General features: G+C 42.9%; 1 protein-coding gene across 1 annotated transcript; it reads right to left on the reverse strand.

Annotated features, from left to right (window-relative positions):
- Positions 1-16991: 16991 nt before the first annotated feature.
- LOC6529689 (zinc finger CCCH domain-containing protein 13) lies at positions 16992-20022 on the reverse strand. The gene is made up of 2 exons (XM_039372632.2): positions 20005-20022; positions 16992-19954 (listed from the first exon to the last, which is right to left on the reverse strand). Exon 2 carries the CDS (start codon positions 19855-19857, stop codon positions 17152-17154), a length of 2706 nt encoding a protein of 901 aa, XP_039228566.1. The 5' UTR covers positions 19858-19954; positions 20005-20022; the 3' UTR covers positions 16992-17151.
- Positions 20023-23519: the final 3497 nt, after the last annotated feature.

Raw genomic sequence — 23519 nt, forward strand, 5'->3', positions numbered from 1 at the left:
TGCCCATGGCCCCTATCCGATCCTCCGCAGCGGACCATCCATTGTTATGTTTATTGGCGGTGTGCCCTACAACTTTATGGGCTTGGATGCATATGATGCTGATGCAGGATGCACGATACAGGATGCAGGAAATGAAATTGATCACGAAAAGGTTGGCAGGAGTGGGAAATATTATAATTGGATGAAAACGAGGAGGCAGCTTTTTCTAATGCCTTTTTCCACGCTCGAGAAATCATTAATGTAAATTTGAGCTCAGCTTTGTGTGCTTAAAAATGTATATAACGTAACGCTTTTGACTAAATAATTTGGGTCTGTGTACGCCATTTAAAATATCCCTTAATTTTAGCTATTCTATGGAAAAAAGGTTTTTGGAAGCTGGGTTTCATGTGACTACAGATTGGCTTTAGAACTGGGTTTTGCTTATGAATTTGAGTAGCTTATTTTGTTTATTTTGTATCAGTCCCTTCGCAAATTTTTGGCAAACAAAATGCGTTTTCAATTTTCTATTCTGTTGGCTCTAGTCCTTTTTACGAATCGAATCCTTTTTGTGGCACATGTGGGAGTAAATAAAAATGCTGTGCAGACCAACGGCAATCGCCTGCTGTGTTGTTTTCCACTTGCAGTTATTGTTTGGTTATTTAAGAGCGATTCAGCCAGGCTTAGATATGTATATATTTTGCATATATGCGTTGATAACAGCCATTCAGTAGCCGTGCAGCCACCGAGCCATCCAACCATCCAGTCATCCGAATGTGGATAACAATTTCGGTTGATGTATCTGATGGACCTTTATTTGTGGCCTTGCATTGTTCTTCACTAAGCCAGGGGAAATTGTTTTCAATTTTAAATGGAACAAACGTTGACGTATAAATTGTGTAAATGTTCAGTCAACAATAAAATCGGCACCCGGCAGGACTCGATCTAACAAAGTGTGGCCGAAAATGATTGCCTGGCTGCACTAGCCAACAAGTTGGCCATATTGGTAAGTTATATATACATATATATAGACTAATATCTGTGGGGCAGAACGGGGCCTGCCAATTGAGAGGAAGTTCAAAACTGCGGCTATTGATACCCAAGACGATCCTGGTGAACTCGAGTCTCGAGTTCACTTGGCCATTCTATTAACCAACTTTGAATCGTCCACCTCCCAACGGTCAAGCACTTAACTTCGAGTGGCAGCAACATCATGCTGAAAACTTTTGCTTTCCATCAAAAAGGCTGCTCAATATGCACTTAACCACAAGTCTCCAGCTCCAACTCTGCCTAGGCTCCTGCCAGTTGGAAATGATGATGTGCGGAGTACGGACCGCACCATAACTTAGCATATAGATGGAAAGAATATATATATATGTTTAAGCTATTCTGTGACATTTATGATGCGGACATTGCCGAATCTGTGTCAGGGGTAGAACCGGGAATGGCCGTTCCTGCTCTCCTGGTCTCAATCTGACTCCGGGCCGGTCATCATAAATTTATGCACTTTGTGCCGCAGCTCTGCAGTGACCAAAATTACAATTATGACAGCCGCAAAAAGGTTTTCTGGTGCACCAGCAAAAAGTATTCGGCCTGGGAGCAGAACCAGCGAGCCTTGTCCATAAAATGCTTAACATGATTAAGCCAACCAGCCGGCCAGCTTCACTGCAGTGTGAAACAAAGATGAAAGATGACAAGGAGTGAGTAAGCCGGATTGCTTCTTGGATATTATATCAAGGTACAAAAAGAATAAAAAGAAATAAATATGCAAGGATTGTAGAAGCCAACCTAAATGTATTTCATGATTACTTTCTTGAAAGCTTTTAGTGCCAACTTTACAATGTAGGTAAATACTTAGAAATGCGTTCATAAATATACCCACAATGGCTAGCAAAGTGTTTTATTCTTGAATGGTTGTATGGACGTTGACTATGCTCCATACCATACATATGCATAAAAATCCCCTCAATTTCTGTGCAAAAATAAGAACTCTTACAGTATTTACCAGCTTGATGAACTTGCCAGCATAATTCCACATTCGCGTCCGCCTCAAACCCCAAAGACCTTCGAGAGCCAACGAAGCGTGGCTTAGATGCGGATGAATTCCAGACAAATTCCAAGCGATTACCATGGAATCACTCGCTGGTTTCCCCCAAGAAAGGGGATTGGGTGAAGGAGTTGTTCGCGCTGACGTGCCGGCCATTCCCATAAAAAAGCGCCACACACGCCCTCTGAAATGCTATACGGCATAATTGCGACACTCGGAGGTGGCTCCAGAACCATAGCCAGAAACAGAACCAGACCGATCCGACCAGACAACGATAGTGACAATTAACAGTGGCTAACTGCGATGCGGCATTCCAGGGAATCTCTTACCCGCTCGGCTATCCGGCTATCCCCTGGTATATCTGTCAGCTGCTGTCGATGGTAATTTGAAACGTGAAACCGCAAAATCCAATTCCCAGACAAGAGTTCTTTGTTTCTCGAGGTTTGGTTTTTTATTGCTGCCTTTTTGCCTCGTTTTATTTTTTATTCGCCCGTCTGGGAGGCGCCGTCAGCTCCTCTGACCTCCGCATCCAGAAGTGAATGCGATGTGCGCGGGAGGTTGAAAGACTTTATGCTGTTTTCCACACTTCATTGATTTGCCGAGTTGCTTACAAGTGCATTTAGACAATCAATTAATCGGCTGCACTGTCCCATGCTGAAATTGAGGAGCTAAGCCGGACGAGTGTCCAACTTGATTTATGATATCGCATGACAGTCGGACAAGGTCCGCACATATTTCGAATGCCTCCGTGTTCCCCCAGCGATGTCATTAAGTTCGTATCGGGAAGTCCTACAAGTGGGGGATCAGTTTTGGGCGGGGTGCCTGTTGTTCAGGAAGCCCAAGCTCACCAGTGCGCAAACTTTATTTGGATGTAATACGAATTTAACAACCGATTATGGCGATATAACCGAAGACGTGCGCATTTGTGGGGCTTCAGGGGGGATAATGGGATATATAAGTCGGTATATTAAGGTAAGTGGTTTGGGGCTGTTTGTTAAATACATAAGGGAATTTTACCAGAATTTCATAAATTTATAATAAATAGCAAACTGCTCAAAAGCTATTTGTAACATTTAAGGCAAAGTGATAATCATGCAATGCTCCTGTAAACGAAGCTTTCACCTTTTTACATCTGCATATACCTTTAATGAACTTCCTTTGAAGTAGTCATCACCAATCTCAATTGTAAATCACTTTTATGGTGCGCATGAAATCTCCCTCATTTCCATCTCGAACCATATCCTCCGACACCGCTACACCCCTAATACATTAAATGCAACATTTATTACTTCATCTGGCAAAGAGCTCCTGCAACAACAACAGTTGCAAATTACACCTGTGCTGATGGTCGAGGGGTAAAAATGGCAGTTTGAACTCAAATTACCCATTAATATGTATAATAGTTTTTAAATATTAGTTTAGATATTACTTTAAAATGAAAACTATGTGTTATAGTTATACTTATTCTAGTAATCGCCGACTCTTTCGCGTTATATATTTTATTTAATAATAATTATTATTAAAATATCAGTTAGAATGTATTTTATTTTAAAAATATGAATATTTACGAATACGTATCTTCGAATGCTCATTTTAGTATAAAATGTAATATATTTAAATCCGTTATCATCAGTGCCCAGCATACCCTTCACTTCATCTCGTACCGCTTATAAAAACTTTTCATTTTACGTTGTTCTGTGTCAATTCAACTGGTGGCTCAGGTGTGTGTGTGTGTGTGTGATGGGGCGCCACCTGGCGGACGCCTGGCCAAGTGCAACACCATAAAAGTTCGCAACTGTAAATTTCGCAGCGTCAGCGGTTCACCCGATGTTGTTGGAAAAGCGGGGAAGTCCCTTTCCCGGAAAAGCCGAGTCGTCGCGTTGCCATTGAAACCACAGAAGCCATTTTTGCATTTGGTGGCACATTCCATGGGGCCCATTGTGTGGCTATTGTTGCTTTTTTGTAGCTGCTTCTGGGCCATATTTACCTTTTAGCTTTTTTCGGGAGTGGGTTTCGGTACACTAGCCATACTATTTTATTTCCTACAACTTTTATTACGGGGTGCCTCGAACAAATTTGCAGCGAACGAGAAACTTTGCACAATTCACTTAACTTTCGGGGCTGCAGCCGCAAGTTTCGCAGAGTACGACTCCTGACTCCTTTCCAAGTCCCGTCCCATTCCATTTGCCATCCGAAAGATGACTTTAACGGCATCAGCTCCACAATAGATCATTTCTGGGGCGGTCCAGGGGGAGAATCTGCATAAAGTTCTACCAAGTTGGATTGGGGCAGCGACGAGGTGGAAGCGTGCAAATATTTTCCACTCGACTGCATTTCGTCAGAAACTTGCTTCAATTATTTTTTTGGTCAGATGAGTTGTAACCTATTAACATTCCGCTGGCAAATTGAATGCTGAACAGCGAATTCGATTGGGATTCAATGAAAGTAAATCGCAATCAAATTCAGGAATAGTTTAATATTCAAGAGATCTTTAAAAAAAGATTAGAAATATCGTTTCTAGCGATAAACTTGAAAGAAAATCTGGCTGTATATCACAAAATGAGAAATATGGCATCATATCTCAAAACGGAGCAAATCGGAGACAGGCAATTAAAAACGTCAATCTCAAGAGCTTACGAACTCGAGCAGCTGCAACTGAAGTAGAGCTCCAAAATGGCATGTAGATGACTTCTGCGACAAATCATAAGCTCCATTAGGCTTAAGCAATTAAGCTTCTGCCCATGTCCGTTTCGTTATTTTTTGGGGAACGAACCTCGTTAGAGAGACAAACCAAAAAAGACAAAATTATTATTAATGTCTCTTCCACTTGTGCCCCCGCCAAGAGTGCATCACATTATTTCAATTAAACTCATCAGTGCCGGCGGTCTTCCCGTCTGCAATTAACAAAGCGATGTCTGCACTTTACTCCGCTCTCCGCTCCGGAGAATTGGAGCAGGAGAATCGGAGTGGGGGAATCGGGTACACAGTGGAGATTGCACTCCGTGCGGGTGTGGGTCACACAAATATGATGTGGGGAATAATGCTGGCGGCACTTTGCTAAGTGCACACCGAGACAAATTTAGAAATTTCTGAAATGTATTCAAAGACTTTGTCACTATAAAACGTAGAATTTCTGAAAAATAAATGGTACTCTTTAAAAAGAAGATTCCTTTGAATGTATATTTCGGCAAAAGTCATATTACTTTCTTTCGGTGCTCCCGAAACCCATTGAGCCGCAGGGAAGCAAAAGAAAGTTCCATCAATTTTCGAGCTGCTTATCAGGGAGAGGCTAAAAATAATTTCCCGACCATTTGCAGGGGGTGTGCTGCCATAAAGTGGCGGCTCAGGCGACAATTTATGGCGGAGTGAAAAGTTCAACCCGTAATAATTTATTTGGTGAACCGCGAATGGCTTCCTAGTGCTCCTCTTTTAAGGAACCTCTTAAGCTCGTTGCATGTTGCATGCGGCATGTTGCATGTCGCTGGCGGGACAGGATGTGCAAGACATATGCATGGGGCATGCAGCGAGGATATAGCCGGATAGCGGAAAACGCTGGCAAAGCTGAGCCGGAACTCAGCGGATCCGGCCGCATAAGATTAGCCAGTAAAATATTGTACATTTTGCACGAGGGTCCAGCTGGGTGGCAAATCCCAAACGAGAATGGAAAGTTCTAAACAGTGGGAACTAGCGGGAGAAAGCTTGAATAGAGGGTTTCGTTTTATCCAAAATAATGTACTATTGAAAACAGTAACAAAGCCTAAAGGGGCTTATATGTAAGTACAATGGCCATATATTGGCACCACATTATTTTGATATAAAAAACTATATTCAGCGTTGCACTAAGCAAATGCAACATTAAATATAATAAAATTGAATGGTTCTGGAATTGAGCGAGTCCATTCAATTTAATTTCCGCCATTTGCACTTCATTGTCCGCCACTCGGTTATCGCCTTTAACGAATCTTGACTGTTGCACTCCTCCCGGCGAACGGAGTGTGTGTTTGTGGCAGTGGCAACAATCCTGGGGCGACAATACAGTCAACAATTACGAATATGAATTTTTGAAAGCGACAGCAGCAGCGCGACTTTCATCTCTCCACGGACATTTGGCACGGAAGAAAGGGACGAGCGGGGCGGCTAGTGATGGGTGGGCCGTGGGATGTGTTCGGCTGGTCAGCACAGCTGCTACTTCTGGCCATCTTTGTCTCTCTGCTGCTCCCCGTGCTCCTCCAACAATGCCCTGTTTTTATCCCATTGCCACTGCCACTGCGACTTCCGTTTCCGTGCAGTTTCCGGACTCGCTTTTTTCCTGGCCCGGGCAACAGCTGCGTTGACTTTGAAGTGCAGGAAAACGAGAGCTAACAGGGAAAACTGCAGGCCCCGGGGGAAAACTGCAACCCCTTGACCAATGTCAATTGAGTGAAATTTACATACACACAGAAAAGAGAGAAGATAAAGCGAAACCCACAGCGAATTCCTTGCCATTTGTGCGTGTGGCTCGGGGGAATTTATGGCAAGTTTACGGCCTACATTCCCGCGCCTTGCCGCATAAAATGTGGCACATTCCCAGACGATGGGGATACCAAGGGATACTAAGGGATACAGATACAAATGCACACAGAGGAAGGTCGTTCAACTGGTTTTTGGCTGCCGGCGGCAACCTACTTCCGGTTTGTCGGACGCCATTTTGTTGCTGACGCGGGCTTAAACAATAAATTTTATAATTAAATTGGCGCAAAAACAGGATAACAGTCGAGAGTGGAATGCAATGTTGTGCGTGGAAATGGGGGTCAGCAAAGCCGAAAGTTAATTGAAACGTTGTGTAAATAAATATTTAATCTTTATTATGCAATAAATTTAAATACATTTATTTTCCTTCCCACACACGGTCATCGCGAGCGCACAGCGTCGTGACTTTTATTTATATTTACATTGAATAATTAATAATTACATCAACTTTTATGTAATTGCTTATTACGGCCCACCATTGTTTTAACGTAAATAATGAGCGAATAATGAGTCGACCACAAGTGCTAACAGCTCTAGATATGCGGCCTATTAAGTGATTGTTTCGCGCACTTTTCACGCCACCGACAAGTTTTCTACTTAAATATTATGCCCGTATTGAATTAATCATACTTAAACCAAAGATAAAAGTGCTTCACTTTATAGTACTATTTCAAATTAAATAACTGCTACCTGCAGTATCTTGGGATCTAAAGGGAAATCAATTAAGTTATGCGGGAATGAAGTATTGGTAATTAAGAATAAAAAGTTATTTTGACGTTATTTTACGTCAATGAAAAAATGCTTTTACCTGCTTAACTCAGCCAATTCAACAAATCACATGCGAATCCTTTTGCCATATACTGGAGATGCCAAGATGCCATTGGCTCCCAAACTGAGTTTCTTTGACTAACTGAAGGCGAGTGGCGCCACTCGAGTGTTTAATATGCTTCGTCTGGCGCTTTTGAGTCTTCTTCGCTGTCGAAAATGTCGGGACGTCGCAATATCATCTCCATCTCTTCCTCCATCACCATCACCGCCGCCATCTCCATCTCTATCACTACCCACATCATCGTCATCATCATCTCAGTAGTTTCTTTGAGCTGCCTTTTGAGTGTCGGGACGCGTGTCAAAGCGCAAACAAAGCTCCAGCTCCAAGCGTCCAAGTCGCACCCATCCTTCAGACTTTTCCAGAATCCACCACTTCCCTTCCTGATGGATGCAAATGCATTTTTTAAGAGAGAAAGAGGGAAGTAAGTAACGGGGTATCGGCTGAGCAATACCCTACACTCTGTTAAGTGATAAAAATAATATAATAAAATCAACTAAAATAGTAGATTTTAAGCTTCATACCTACGAACTGATGGGCTTAGCTTACCATCCTATTTGTAGTAATTATTATTTACAATCAAGACGCTCTAACGGATATCAAATATCCTTAAATGGTATACTTATCAGCTTGCATGCAGCCTGTTCTAGAAATCCTTTGAAATCCTCGCCCAGCTGAGCCACTTGACATAATTTCAAAGTGTTTGCCGCTTTAATGCGTTATGTTAATTAGTTTGCGGATTGTTTGGCATCGTCTGCTGTTGCACTCGAGTGCCATTTACACACCCATACACCCAGGCATCCCTGTGCAGACAACAACCGTTAATGGGTCAATAGTTTCTGATAACCAACAGGCAACCAAAACGAGCTAGAGCCTAGGGCCCTCTGCATAATTCATGGGCAGCACAGAACACCCCAGCGAACAGCAAAAAGTTATTGTTTTGACCCAAAAGTCGTTTCAGTGGAAATTTGATTTCACGCGAGGCACCAGCACCAGTCAATGCCAGTTGGCAGATGGGAGTTGGGAGTCGGGAGCCAGGAGCTGGTATTTGGTTGTTGGTATTTGATAGTTGGCAGTAACAATGAAACACCCGACAACGGATGCAGGTCCTGGCCCTACCACTGCGAGCACATAAAAACGTATTAAGCATATTATCTAGGCAGGCACAGACGCCTGCCAGACGACGATCCTGTGCGCACCAGGCCTTTGGATTTTCCGGCTCTTGACATCGCCGGAATGGAAGCCCAAAAACAGGATGACACGGAACAGGAGAGATGGTTTGAGGGGCGGTGGGAAGGTGGGGTGGTAGGAGCCAGTTTCGTCTAATGAAACTTCAGATTTTTGGCTTTGTTTTCGTTATGGAAATGAGGCAGTCAACAGCCAAACCAGCCAGGAGCAGGTCTACGCAAGTGCACTGCAAAAATGGCAGGCTCTCATTTGGTTCCGTAACACTGAATCAGAATTACAGCTCAGAAAGTATAGTCTTCAGTTATGGAGTTGCAGTTAAGTGTTTAATCATCATGGAGTAATTCCATATTTCATAGTTTAAGGTGGTATGGGGCAGTTTAACATGATTTTGTATTTACTCACTGAATCGGTTATCTGTTGTTTGTTCCCATCATTTTTATATAATTTTTGCAAGTGCACAACCAAGTCACAGACATGGCCATATGCCAGGAACACCCACATATGGGCGGACTGGCGTATCAGCGTGTGTGCGCTGGTGTGCGTTTGAAACAATGTTGTCAACAACAGCCGACGTGGAGCAAGGGCTCAAATGAAAGGGCAACAGTGCGTATGAGTGTCATCAACAGCATTGATTTGGGGAGGCCTTTGAGCAGGTAAAACCGTAGTGCTATCAAAGCCAGTTATTTAAATCGGCTTAAAGCCTTATGAAGGTGTTTATGGAAAGGATAAAAGCCATTGTAAAGAAGTTTTCTAAAACATAAATTTGTCGTAAGGGCTTGGAATTTAGAACAATGGGATTTCATACCAATGCCAGTTTGGTTAAATTGCACGAGCATAAGACCGTAATCCACTTAGAGAGTTGTGAACCATTTTTATCTTCAACCAATTAACAATTATAATTAACACACTCAAATTTATTACAGGGGGCCGTTATTAATTACACCACGATATAAATATTTCGAATGGGAATCGAATTATATAACCGAGCAATAAATCAAGGCATTTTCCATAGTCAAACCATTAATCTATTTCGGCGTTTGTAAATTGCTGACTGTATTTCGAACTGCGCTTCGAACATTAATTGATTTCGAATACAATCTCGTGGATAAGTGGATATCGAAATCGATACGATTCGTTACACTTGGCGAAGGTTGGAGCTCTTTGGGGGTTGTTCATTGGGTTTCGCTGAGAGGTGCGAAACAAACCCAAAGTAAACCTAATTAGCGACAGATTAAATCGGATTAATTTTCATTTAACGCATGAATCAAAAACAGGCTGACAGTCACTGCCAGCAGCACGAATGTCCCTGCTCCAAATGCCCTTCACCCACTCCAGGAAGGCTCCTCATCCTCCTCCACTGCCATTATGCCCTTTTCTGCTCTTCTGGCGTGCTCCCCTGGGTAGCTTTTTGTTCACGCATTTCTTTTTTCTGCTGTTTTTGTACGCAGAAATGGCAATGACTCGGGTCTATTGATTTCATGGTGTGCATGGCGATTTTCACATTACATATGTACATTAATAACCCGCTATTATGGTTTTTTTTTAAACCTTAGCAGCAAAGTTAACATTTCAGTTAAATTTAAATGCCCTTGAATTCAGGATGCTTTCTGCGCAGTCGCGATTTGCAGGGTACTAAACAGTCGTGAGACGCAAGCCCTTTAGTATTTTTTCCGCTGCATTGCTTTGTTTTCCACCGATTTGACCCCTGCAAACACCAACGACGAGTGGTAAAAACCTGTTGGCCTGCGCATGGTTGGGTTGCTTTGGGGTTTTTTGGGGCTGGTTGGGGGTTTGTTTTAAGGGGCCACGTCGAGTGCGGCTTTAAACACGCCGGGAAACACACAAACACATGAAATATGCATGGAAAATTGAATTTTCCCGGGGTCCCATATTTTTGGAGGATGCCCGGCAAAGGCAAACATTGAATGGTGCGAACAATTTGATTTATGCGCATTTGCCGCAATTTGTTGTGTAAATAGAAAAGAAGTCAGCATTTTAATTAATTTCTGGTCAGGCTGCCACTCACCCTTCCCGACCCACTTCAGTTTTCCTGCTGCCGTTTCCTCCATCGCCGTTTCCTCTTTCTGACTGCCCCAATTAGATGGCAAAAAATTGCTGCAATTTTCCACATTTGAGGCGATGTCTGGACCAGGCACTTTTTCCGTCTCAGCTCCTGTCTCCTTCACTCAACTTGAACTCAGTAGTTTTCCCAACCAATTTGGCCCCTTCTCCTTCGCCCACTCTATTGACCAGACTAATTGCTAACAAAGTGTCAACAGTTTGTGGGAAAAGCCTTGGAAAAGGAGGAGTTCGGGCGCCGTCTTAATTGCCAACGTTTATGATTTAGTTAAATAACAATTAGATGCAGTTGCTCATGCTGGATGCCCGGCAATTGAAACAAGAGGCAGTCTTGAAAGAAGGAATGTAGCAAAAGAGAGTTAGAAGATGGGTATGCCAACTGGAAAAGGAAGTGCTTCGGAAGATACTTTCTTATCACAAGGACGAAGACAAATTGATTTGACATAACCTTTTACTTATTTAAGAAATTAACTTGCCGTGTAGATTTATATTTCAACTACAAATACTGAACCTTGCCCTTAAGGGACTTGTTTTTTATATTTTTCTTTTAACTTTTGTCCACAGTGACAAAGAAATCATTATTAAGATATCGTGGTATTCAGGTAACTGAAATATGCTTCCTGCATCTCCATGTAGATACATAGGTCCCTTACGAACCCACCGCAACACCTGACACACCCATTAGGAACTTCTGATTTCCAATCATTGCTATACCTACTCCAACCATCCATGCTGCACCCACCCACCTGCTGCCTAATCCGATGCCTCATGTTTATGCATATGAAACTACTCGGAAAATGCATATCCCAGATGCCCAGCCGGAGCGGAGGCCTCAGACAGCTTCAATTTGCCACAAAAACACATTGGCAACATTTTAATGAATGTTGCAGCCGCCGCTGCCGCAGACAAACAATGGGAAAAGGGCTTCGAGCCGGCTTTCAAAATGCTCGACAAACATTGGGGCTAGCGATAAAAGTAAGTAAAAAGGATGTGGCAAAGGAGCCCGCCATCGCCCGCCCGTTGGATGCAATTTGTGCAAATATTGTGGCAAGCTGGGGGCAGGAAAACGGGGCGGAAACAGATCCAACTGCAGCGCTCTGAGTGCAGACTGCACTGTGAGAAAGGGGAGCACGAAATTGTATATCCGAAAAGTCTTTTAAACTTGGTGGCTACAGATTCATTGCTTTCACTCTCTTTTAAGCTAGAATAAATATTTTAATCGTATGCAAGCATTATTTAACCTTCGCTACTTAAAACCAAAAGTTCGTGCACATGCTGAAAATTTGTTTCCTCATAGAACTTTATTCCACATTTTGGATCACGTTTTAAAGCTTAGTGCATGCCTAAGCATAGGCATTTTGCATGCGGCGCATGGTTTCATTTTTTGGGCTTACCAGGGAGTCGGAACGCCAGGAGTTGTGGGGAAACGGGGGGAACAAGGACGATGCTGCACTGCATGTAGGCGAGAGAGCTGCTGACTCCGAGTCACTGGGCCTGAGGAGGAGCTCAAGGAGGAGCAGGAGCAGCAGGAGGAGCAGGAGAAGGCACCAGGTTCAGGCCGAGTCGACGGCATGATAAACGTGCTGCCAATAAATTACACTGCGTCAAGGCTCCCTGGATCCCAGATCCGAGCTCCCAGTTTCCAGTTCCCAGCTCCCTGCTCCCTGCTCCCAGCCCTCAGCTTCTGGTTCCTGGTTCACGGCGAGGAGGAGCATCGGAGTCGGCGCTGCACATTTTTGCTGCCGTACCATTTAAAATTTACTACAATTTCTTTTGGCTTTCACGTGCGCACCCCGCTCATACGGTAAACAATTTGAATGCTTTGGCAGGCAGGACACGTAGACGAGGAGCAGCCAGGACGCTTTTGGAGGCGAACCACTGGCAGGGGATGTCTCTTTTCTGCTGGAAACTATCTTGGCGATGGCGATAGCAAAGTGACACGAGCGATCTGTGGTCCTCTTGATTAGCCAATATATTTCATCTTGATTCTGGAGAACTTCCAATATAGTTTATATAAATGTACTAAAAGAATACAATTGATGATTTTTTAATTAAACCATGACCCCATCTTATTTGTATAAAGAACACTATAATTTTGAATTCTTTGTAGCACTATAATCTGTAACGAAATATTTATTATTCAGTGCTTTTGGTGAGAACGGTGAAGCACTTAATTTGAACGAGTACCCTTCCCAAACATTGATTGATTGCAGAACAAGATTAATCAAGGACGAATGAATATTTTAAAAATCCCGTTCACGCTCCCCTTACAATATTGATAGTTCAACAGTTTCCCACGTTGTCTGGCTCTAATCGGAGCGTGCTGGGTTCTTAGGGCCATGGAGCCCTCATCTCTGCCCACACAAGCTGGATCTTTAGTGGCCGGGAGTTCCCACTCCTGTCGCTCCTTGGCGCTCCTTTCCGCTCCAGTGCAGCAACAGGACAATCGTAGCGTAAAAAGTTTGCTCTTTGTTCCCGTAACCCTAACTATGCTTACTCAATCCGCTGCCCCACCACCGTTTCAGCCATTTGCAATGCAAACACTGCCAGGAAAAGGAGATGCACAGCCGCCGGGACCTCCTGCTTGCCTCCATGCAGCCATGGAAGCCGGGCACGCATCTCGCATTGTGTAATATGCTCTGCGATTTATGTTTGCACTAAGCCGGAGGACACTGCAGAGGGCGGCACCTCGCATACCGAGCAAGAACCAAAACCAGAACCGACGGAACATAAATTGAAATGTTCTTAGTTGAAAAAATATTGAAATCATATTTGGGGCAAGTGCAGGAGCACGGAGCAAACGCACTTGACTTCAGACTTCGAACTCGGTGTCGGGGGATTCTGGATTCAAGTGGTCCTACCTTCCCTCGCACAAACATCACACAACTCACAAATGACAAACATCGTGAGTTCAGCAAAAAGTATTACATTGCAACTCGATGGGCGACTAAAGGATACCTTGCAGAAATGTATAAGAACGTGAATAAGTTAATCCATTAACTTGTTTCTCTAACTTCTTGTATAAATTCTTTCGCATCATAGAAATAACCAAGCTGATAAACCTCATGAACTTAATTTAACGACTAGGCTTACTAGTTTTAGAACTCAAACGTTTTCCTTTCAGCTTAAGGATATTTAGAGTTTTTTTTTTTACCTTTTGAGAGTGACCATCGGATATATGAAGAGCTGAGAAATACACCAAAAAGGTTTTTTGGGGTGAGCAGGATATGCGCATATACCCTTAAAGAATGAGTAATGGATATGAAAGGAAAATATGAAATCGAAAAAATCGAATATAAAATCTCATATTTTTTTGCTCAGTATAAACAGCAGAACTTACGAGTAGGAAGGACGAAACATGAATTCAGATCCAATGGAGTTTTGACTGCCAGAACAATAGAGTTTAATAGATGAATCAAGACACGCCTTTGCGAAAAGTACAAGAAGTCAATTCAATTGTCTGGCAGCCGCATATAAAATCGTTTCATGTTTATTTTAGCTGCTTTTATTTCCACACTCTGCGCTCCACTTTATGGCTTAATACAATTTTTATGTTCTGGCCATTTTGAAGACTCACAAGAGCAGCACGCGCCCAATAAAAACCCGAAACATTTGCGGCAAATTGGGCATCTTTTTGAGGGCGGTTTGTTGGTAGGGAGTGTCACCTGCATTTCCCCCACATCGTTGTGCCCCTCACCTGTATATTTGGTACATAAAACGGTTTTATGTGCGGGTCCAGGCCCAGTTTAATGCTAATCGCCATCATGATACGTTGTTAGCGCTCGTGAAGGCACTCAAACTTCATTCTTATTATTACCGCTTCTAAAGAGAACTGAGCTGGACGGAAAAGTTTGGAGGGAAAAGTTGGTGGCTTCTCATTTAGAAGGAAGAATTTTGGTTGTAAGAAATTTTCGTATTATTGTGTTTAGAGGTAGCAATACGATAACCGAGAGTATAAATCCTCAACCTAATAGCTTTTCAAAATACAGCTGATTATGTTAATGACACTTTCCTAGTAAATATTGAAAATTTCTTCAGCATTTGTTTTGTCAGTACCAATTTACCCGGTGAACTTCAGTCAAAACCCCGGAATTATCGGCACATAAATAAACAAGATTTGAATTTCATAATTGCATTAACATTAATGTGCAGCTCCACGCAAGCAATACAAGCAACAGATCCCAGCATCTTCACTAACTAACTAAAATTTGTACCTGGCTCTGGGCAACAGGAAATTGGTTAAGTAAGGGGGGCGAAGAATTAGGGTTATGGGACTGGGGGCCAGTAAACAAGGGTATTAGTGTTCATTAATTAAGCAAACATAAATATATGGTAGTGCATGCAGGAATTTGCAGTAGTTTAATCAGACCGGCGGCTTAAACGGAAGTTTGTGGGCGGTTTGCCACACGGCGTATGCGTAATCCTGTTTATCGAATCCCTCTAACCATTTTCCAGTTTGCGTTTTATCATTCCAACTGCACCAACAATTTACCTATTCTCCACATAAATTAGGATTTTGGCACATAACAACTGATTGCAGACGAGCTCATTGGGGCTAATTAGGCTTTTGTTCTGCCCGAAACCGATTTCATAAGACGGACATATGTACATTCAAAATGACAGGGAGATTGCTAAGTGCATATTTATTTGCACATTATTGAAGATTGGATTCGAGAATTAGTACCTCATTAAACTTTGGCATACTCTTCGAATAATACTCCCACTGAAATGTAAGGCATGATTAGACCTCTAAAGTAACATTTGTTTCAGTTTGAGGTAAAGTGCAGAACGAAAGTATCCATTGATAATACATGCATAATGTTAGTTTCAACGCAAATTTTAATGTAATAATTATGTTCTACAAACGGCTTGTGGCTAATGTATAACATGTGGCTAATACATACATACATCTGGGTATTTGCCAATCTTAGGGCTCATATTTATTCACCGACGACAGCCAAGTAAGATGTACTAATTGCACATAATGTCAGACCTCCAGTTCGGTTCCACTCCTTAAGCTTATCAATATGCATGACGAGCATTTTGACAAGATTTTTAGGGCCGTCATTTGCATTTTACATACTTAATTGTTTTCGCATTACAGGCAGCCTACTGACTACCAGAGCTTCATTAGCACCAGGACACATGAGGCAGCCTTGACTTTTCCCCCAGCCTCCCCATCTTCTTCCTTCCACTGCTGGAAGTCAAAACGATTAATGTCAACTTGCTTAATAGCATTCCTTGTGCCTCATTCCGAAAAGCGGCTCACCGAACTTAAAGCCTTCTCCAGTAGATGGGAAATTACTGAATCTGGGATCCGTTTCCCCCACTTTTGCCGGCTCAACATGTCATGTCACTTTTGGGGATGGACAGAGGGGGAAGCTGCGGTTGTTCGCGTGATGAATTACACACTCGCCGAAGGACACGATGATGAAGTGCCTGTCATTCGGAGGCTGAAAGAATGCCCAACAGCCCGTCCGCCTTTCCGTCCGTCCGCCTTTTCGTCCGTCCGTCCGTCCGCCGGCTTGTCCGTCTGTCCGCCAGTTTGTCCGTCCGTCCATCTATCCGTCCTGCAGTATGTCAGGTTGTCAGTTCGTCAAGCCTCGCTTGGCAGCTGCTCGTACTGTTGTGAGCCATTTGCATAGAGCGTCTTCCGCATAATTTATCGACACTTGAGCAAAACTTTAATTACTCCCCAGCCTCCACGACCAAAGCCGAATTTTTCGTCTGGTAATGTGCCCGAGGGATAATACTATGAGGAGATTCCGAAGAGCAGATGGGTGAACGTGGGGCAGATTTTCACCATGTGAATTTGTGCATATGGGGGAAAAATTCGCCACAAGCCTGTGTCCTTTGTCTGCGAAATTCAATGCGTGTTTCCAGTATATCCTTTGGCCATACATAGCGCCACATTGCAATGGATTTGGGTAAGGGGTTGGGGAAGTTTTCGATAGCTTTCTGTGGACTTCCCCCCCTGGGACTCCTGCACACACTGCTGCCTAATGGCCTTTAATTGAGCGCTGGGAAAACGTTCAAGTGTTTGCGGCTGTTGAAAAATTTTTGGGAAATTCGATATTGAAAATGGAGTGGCTGTAGTGCTGGGCCTTGGCCAAACACACCCAAACCCAATGATTGCCCAAGGATTTTGTTTTTTTTTGCTAGGGACTGACACTCACAATTTGTTTGCCGATTGCCATTATGTAATAAGTGCTCTGTATTAGCAGAATTATAAACGAGTGGCAAAGTGCTTCTCGTAGTGTTAAGGTCTGTCATCTTAAATTGCTTTTTCGATGCGGTTAAATAGATTCTGGTTTCATTAATTAGGAAAGGCTGTAATGCATATATCTATATTAAATTATAAGTGAATTTTCATAAGCTAAATAAGTATGCTTATATTAAATTTACATGTCTTGTTTAACCTAAAACAAATACTCAGATATTACACATATTACATATGTACATACATTGGTACTTTCTCAAAAACAACAAATTTACATTCAATAACTCGAATGCCCTCCGATCCAGTTCACGCCAGAATGGAATCGCACATTCGCTGACAGACTCGTTTCCGAAGATTATCGACGCGCAGGAGAAGTCTGCTGTGGTCCTCGTTGTCCTTGGCGTCGGAGAGAAGATTCTGCAGCTCCTGCACGGCTCCTAGGCAATCGCAGTGCTCGGCGAGTCGGGGATTTTGGCACAAGAAGTTGGAGCAGCAGATCGGATCGCATTGGTGGTTAGGCGCCCGGTACTCCGGCCTACGTCGATCCCGGATCAATTCCTGATGACACATTTGGCGGTAGTAGGTACGTAGCTGGCGCCTCTGCTCCGCACGCCTCATTTCGCGCATGAAGGGAGCCTCCCGTTCGTTATACGGGCGATCCATGAAGTTACAGATCTCGCACTGGCAACCTGCCGGTGGACAAGGTGGGCAGGTTTTCTTGGGCGTATCCTTGCAAAAGTTCTTCTCCCTGTTCCTTTTTTTTCTTTTGGGCGGAACCTTCAGCTTACAAGTCGGAACCACTGCCTCGTTCCTGACGATTTCTAAAGCTGGAAACTCGTATTCATCCACCGAAGTTCCTCTTTTGCTAGGTCTTTCGTGCTCCCACTCCGAAGGGATTTCCGGTTGCGTTTTACGTCTTTCCATTTCGGAGAATCGCGGGGGCTCTTCTGGCTCATTACGTTTCGGTTTATTATTCCCTTCCTTGTTTTCTGACACTTTATCTACTTCGTTCTTAATGTCTTCGCTTATTTTAATTTTGTTCTTTTTTTTGTTTTGATTTTTATACTTATCAAGGTCATCCTTTTCATATTCTATATCCTCTTCTTTGTTTTTTTCTTTGCCCTTCTCTGGAAATTTATTTCTTTCTTTGTCTTTGTTTATTCCTATTTCTCTATCTTTTTTCTTTTCAATTACTTTTTCTTTGTTAACATCTTTTCCTTTTTCCCTTTCCTTTCCATTTCCCTTTTTCTTTCCCTTTTCTATTTCTTTTTCTGATTCCTTTTCTTTTTCTTGTCCCTTACCTTTTTCTTCCTTTTCTTCTTCTTTTTCTTTTTCTATTTCTTTTTCCTTTTCATGTTCTTTTTTCATATCCTTTTCCTTCTCTCTTTCTTTTTCCTTCCTACTTTCTTTTTCTCTTCGTTTTCTATTTTCTATTTCTCTATCTATTTCTTTTATCATTTCTTTATCACGTTGTTTTTCCTTTTCTATTTCTTTGTCTTTTTCCTTCTCGTGTTCTCTCTGTTCCCCTTCCCGTTTCCTTTCCTTTTCTTTTTCCTTTCGCTTTTCCTTATCTTGTTCTCTTTTTACTTCTCTTTCTTTTTCCATTTCCCTTCCCCTTTCGCTCTCCTTTTCTTTTTTCTTTTCCCTTTTATTTTCTTTTTCCCTTTCCCTTTCCCAATTCTTTTCATTTTCTTTTCCTCTTTTCTTTTCCCTTTCTTTATATTTTTCTTTTTTGTTCTTTTTCACCTTTTCTTTCCTTTTATCTGGTTCTTGATGCCTTTTTTTATCCGTCTGTTTGGCATTTTCGTTAACTATATCCTTGTCTCTTTCCTTTTCTGTATATATATCCTCTTCTGTATTTATATCTATGTTCCTATTACCATCATTATTGCTTTTCTTATTTGTAATTTTTATTTTATCCTTGCCATCTTCTTTATCTACGGTTCCTTCGTCTCGTACTCCAGTTACTTTATCTTTACCATCCTCTCCTGTTTCGCGCTTTTCCTCCCCTGTCGGATCACCTAGATCACCTCTGGGTATTTGACTGTCACCTCCTCCTTGGTTATCCTTTCCATGGGACCTTTTTGGCTTGCAGCATTTCTCATAAGGCTCGCAAAGGGGATCTGGACAATGTTTTTGCTCAAAGCACTTAAGGATTCTACTGTACAGGTGGTCGTAGTTTATTGGTTCCGTACTCTTGTGCTCCTCTTTTTCTTGCGGACAATTCCGAAACTCTTTGTTAAGGGGATGAGGATCCAACTTGTTCTTTGGCCACTCGTGCTGAGGCTGGCGCGGCTCTAAGCAATCCGGTGGGCAGTACCAATGGCGTCGACGCAGACCACGTGGATCTTTTCGCCTCGCAGGCTCCATGTCGAAAACTTGATCCCTGGAAATACCAGTGTACAGATGGCGTGCCACTCTGGTGGAATCGCGAGTAACCTGAGGAGAATCAGGGCAATATAACACCTCGAATGCTTTTCGGGGATCGAGCTGCTGTTGAACGTGGGGAATCTGCTGTAGATCCGACTGCAATGCCTGGCGGTTCAAGATAAAGGGTTTGCAATTCTGAGGGATATGGTTCTTTTCCGCCAGCATGTCCCTTGGGAAGGACTTCTTAGCCTGCTTAGAGACCCTCCGCTGAGTGCCGCCACCGTTGACCTTGACCAAGCAGGCGGCAACCACCTGGTTAAACACCACCGACTCGGGCTGGTGGGTGGGCGACCCTACGCCATAGAAGCCCAACGTGTCCTTGTGAGGACTCTGCTGCCAAGCGAGCAGCACGTCGTCTTTGACCATGTCGAAGGGTCGCCCACTGCCATCGGCCGCGAGGTTGCTGGCTAACCGTGTGGTTGCCTCGTTCTTGTTGGGGTCGCAATGCGGCTTTCCTGTTGGGATCGAGGGATACGTCTCCGCCCGTTGGGAGCGGTAGTCCTGACAGCCCCCCCTTCTGAACTGTGGTGGATTGTTTTCCCGGCCAGCGGAGCGGTGCCCCTGCAACGCCTTCTTGCGCATTTGCGATAGGATCGGATTGGACCACTCTTAATTTTCATTTACTACTAAAATTTTGTCGTTATATATATTTTTTTACGCCAAACCTTGAGAGCTTTAGCTAGGACTCAGAGATTAAATGTTGATCTATGTGTCGATTACATTCATTACCTGCAAAGTGGGTATGTACTAGAATTGAAACCCAAACACATCATCTCATCCAATGTTTAAGTCCAGTTACGAGTACGAACTTCTATCATTTGTAAAATGTGCTTGCCCGGAGAATGCCATGCGTTTGCAGCCATCCAAATGAACCTCAATTAAAGCTTGCACACTTTGGTTTTCTGCCCCAGTTTTAGGCCACAATGCTGCCCCGATCGAGCCATGTTGGCCATGCAATTTCCTGGCCTTTGCCACATAAATTCGCACACGAAAGAGCCTGACAAGGCTGTGCTATTTATGGAGCAGTTCCTGTTCAACCAAAAACCAAACCATAGGCACAAATGCCCAACTCAGCTGCTTTTAGCACTGGTGGTTGGAAGTGAATAAAGAACACACACACACATAGAAAGGGGGCATAAATCCAAAATTGTCTTTTGTCGCATAAATATTTTACTTTGGGCATTTGGAGCGTCCTGGCGACCGGAGAAGCAGAAGCAAGGACATGGACAATAGGCCAAGCTGGAATAGGACATGAAACGACATTATTTCTTATTATTAGAACAGCGCAAATAAATGAGACTCGGAAGGCGGGTGGCGGGCGGAGGCGGTGTCCCGGATTTCCCCACGATGGCACTTTGTTTGTCCTGCCAGCACCGCAATTCCCACATGTCTGTCTTCATAAATGCTTTATCTCCGGCAGGCACACACACTTGGAGGCTCAGTGTGTTGGCTTTTGTAATTATGTGCATATAATAAAGTTGACCTAAATAAAAGTAAGCGCCGACTCTAGCGCGCTAAACAAAAGCCATGCACACGGGGGACAATAAGAGGGGAATATTGGCCATAACTACAATGGTCATATTGTGTAGCAATACTGTGTGATCCGAGCAGTTCATTAAATGATAAGCCATCGCCATCTGGCCAACAATTGGGGGATCAGGCGATGCAATTTCAGGCCGCTTCGACAAACAATCACTGGTAATTGGGGCTTTAAGCGGCGCGTGCTGCGCAGTCATGCTGCATCACATGTAAATAATCATAATTGATGAAGGAGTTGAGTGAGTGAAGGAATTTACGTTCCATTCGCGCCCTGGGCATCTGCACAGAGACATGTCTCCTTGGCGAATTTATTGCCCCAATATATTAGAGACCCTTCGCGCGTTCTCGCCAGAAATAAATTCATAAATTCAGCATAAAATGGCAGCACTCGCATATGCTCACTCCGTTCGCGAATTTGATTCCCCTTCTGCTGAATGTGCTTCGGCGTTATCCATTAAATGCGATGAATCAACTGTTGGCCACCATAAACAATCTTTGACTCAGTCTCTGGCACTTTCTTTTTGGCGGCGCTCTTCTGCTCATAAAACGTCAGCCGGCGGAAGCGGAAATTTATGCTCGCCATTTTGCAGCGGACATGTTTGTATTTGCCTGGCCATAAGCGTGTGTGTGCCCTTGTGAGCTTGTGTGCGAGTGCGTGTGCGTATATTTGACTTCCTGTTGACGTGGAAGATGGCCGGCAATGTCGAGTCGACCACTAAAAAGTCGGTTACGTTTCCCGAATGGCGTGCAAATATCCGTAAGAACTCTTTCCATTTCACATCCAAATACGAGTATGACTTCCATTCCCAAACGAAATCTAAACAAAAATAATATTAATGCGTTTGGATTTAAGTAGAATTTTTTAGTCACTATCTTAGCGTAGGTATATCTTTGTAATATCAAAAACTACTATTCCTATTTAATCAATCTTTCAGAAGATTCCAATGTTTCATTCCGCGGCAATGATTGTGAGTGAATTGCCCTCTTAGACCAATTTCTTGTCTTCTTTTCGAGTGCAGTCAGTTCCGTTTGACATTGTGCATTACCCAAAAATGTGGCCAATAAAAATGGCAACTGCTTGAAGACAACGTCAAAAGAGGGAAATGGTAACAAACAAAGGCTGAACCAGATGCAGTTGAGGAAAATATTACGAAAAAAGTATGGGACACAACAAGACAAGATAATTGATTGTTTGATTCAATCGAAAAGTCAAATGCTTTTTTTGTAGCTGGTACAAAATGGTTATTGGATGATTGCGTAAGCGACAAAGGAAACGCAGCAAGCTTTGAAAATTGGTTACAAATTCTGATTAGAAGCGCCAGCAAAACAGACCGAGGTAAAACCAGGCCAAAAAGGAAATAAATACAAGCAGAAGACAAATTGGGCGTCACTTGCCCGGTGGGCGTGGCAGTTGTACAAATTGAATTGTATTCGGTTCGAGGGCATCGATAAGACAAAGCAATCAGTCAGTCAGTCAGTCAGTTAGGAAGTTTGAAAACTGGCGAATGAATGGAGAGGAAAAAACGAATGTGGATGGTTCGCAGAGGAAGATATAATTGGTTAAGTGATCGATTAGAAGTGTAAAATGAATTATATGCTACTGGTATCGAAGAAATTTCAAATCAACTATACATATAAGCCAACTTCGGAATTTGCCTTGAAAGCAAAAAATGTCAATAAAGCATTACCTGTTTTAAAAATATTTAATAAGTAACTAAGCTAAGAACATTAAGATTTAATTTTACCACAAACTTTAATACAAATATTATCTTAGTAAAACAAACTATGCAACCTGTTTTATTTATTGCTGAAGAGACACTATTTATTAGTTGTTCTACCAGGAAAAGTTTTCTGTGTGGACGAAGCATTAAATTTAATGTAAGCCAACACATATCCCCCACAAACGAAAAATGCTCAACGCACTTGCTTTTCCGCTCGATATAGCAGCACATATCATTACTTGTGGGCCAGAACAAAAAGCAAACCGAACTGAAACCGCATTTGCAATACATTTCATCATTTTGCCAATTTTGAGTTCCCAATCAATTTGCCGCAAAAAGTATTCGTTCATTCGCAATTTTGCATTTTGCCAATTACAGTATAGCTGATTGGATTGTTGCCAATCTTTTTCCGATTGTTTTTCCGCACTTTTTATTTTGCGCACTACCTGCATGTGTGGGTATGTAAAGTGTCTGTTCGTTCGGTACTTCCCTGGCATTCCAGGGCAACTCAATTAAATCGAACTGCAATCATATTCACCTGCATCCGTTTCCGCTTCGAAGCTCCATGCTCCACATTGTTTCGCCCCTTCTCGGCTGCCTGGAAATGTATCTTTAAAATTCGAAATTCATATTACAGATTACAAATTCGCAGCATGTTTGTCATTCCGCAGTTTTGTTGTCGTTTCTGCTGCTGCTGCTGCTGCCAATTTTCGGTTGTTTTATTTATTTTTTCTGGAAATCCCCCACTCCTGCCCTTCTCCACCGCGGGTGTTCGCTTTTTTGGTCCAGCACGGCCATTTTTAATTGCGCGGCATTGTTGCTGGTTTCGCTGGGTATGTTCTTTATATATGTACATACATACATACATATGGATTTCGGTCCGACGTTCGACTGATGTTTGTGTACGTACGCTGTCCTTTATTTGATTTCAGTTTCATTTCGAAAATTTGTAATGCTCCTCGTGTAGCGGCGGATCCTGCTCCG

Source organism: Drosophila yakuba, chromosome 2R (assembly GCF_016746365.2).
Source record: "Drosophila yakuba strain Tai18E2 chromosome 2R, Prin_Dyak_Tai18E2_2.1, whole genome shotgun sequence".
NCBI classification, from domain to species: Eukaryota; Metazoa; Arthropoda; class Insecta; order Diptera; family Drosophilidae; genus Drosophila; species Drosophila yakuba.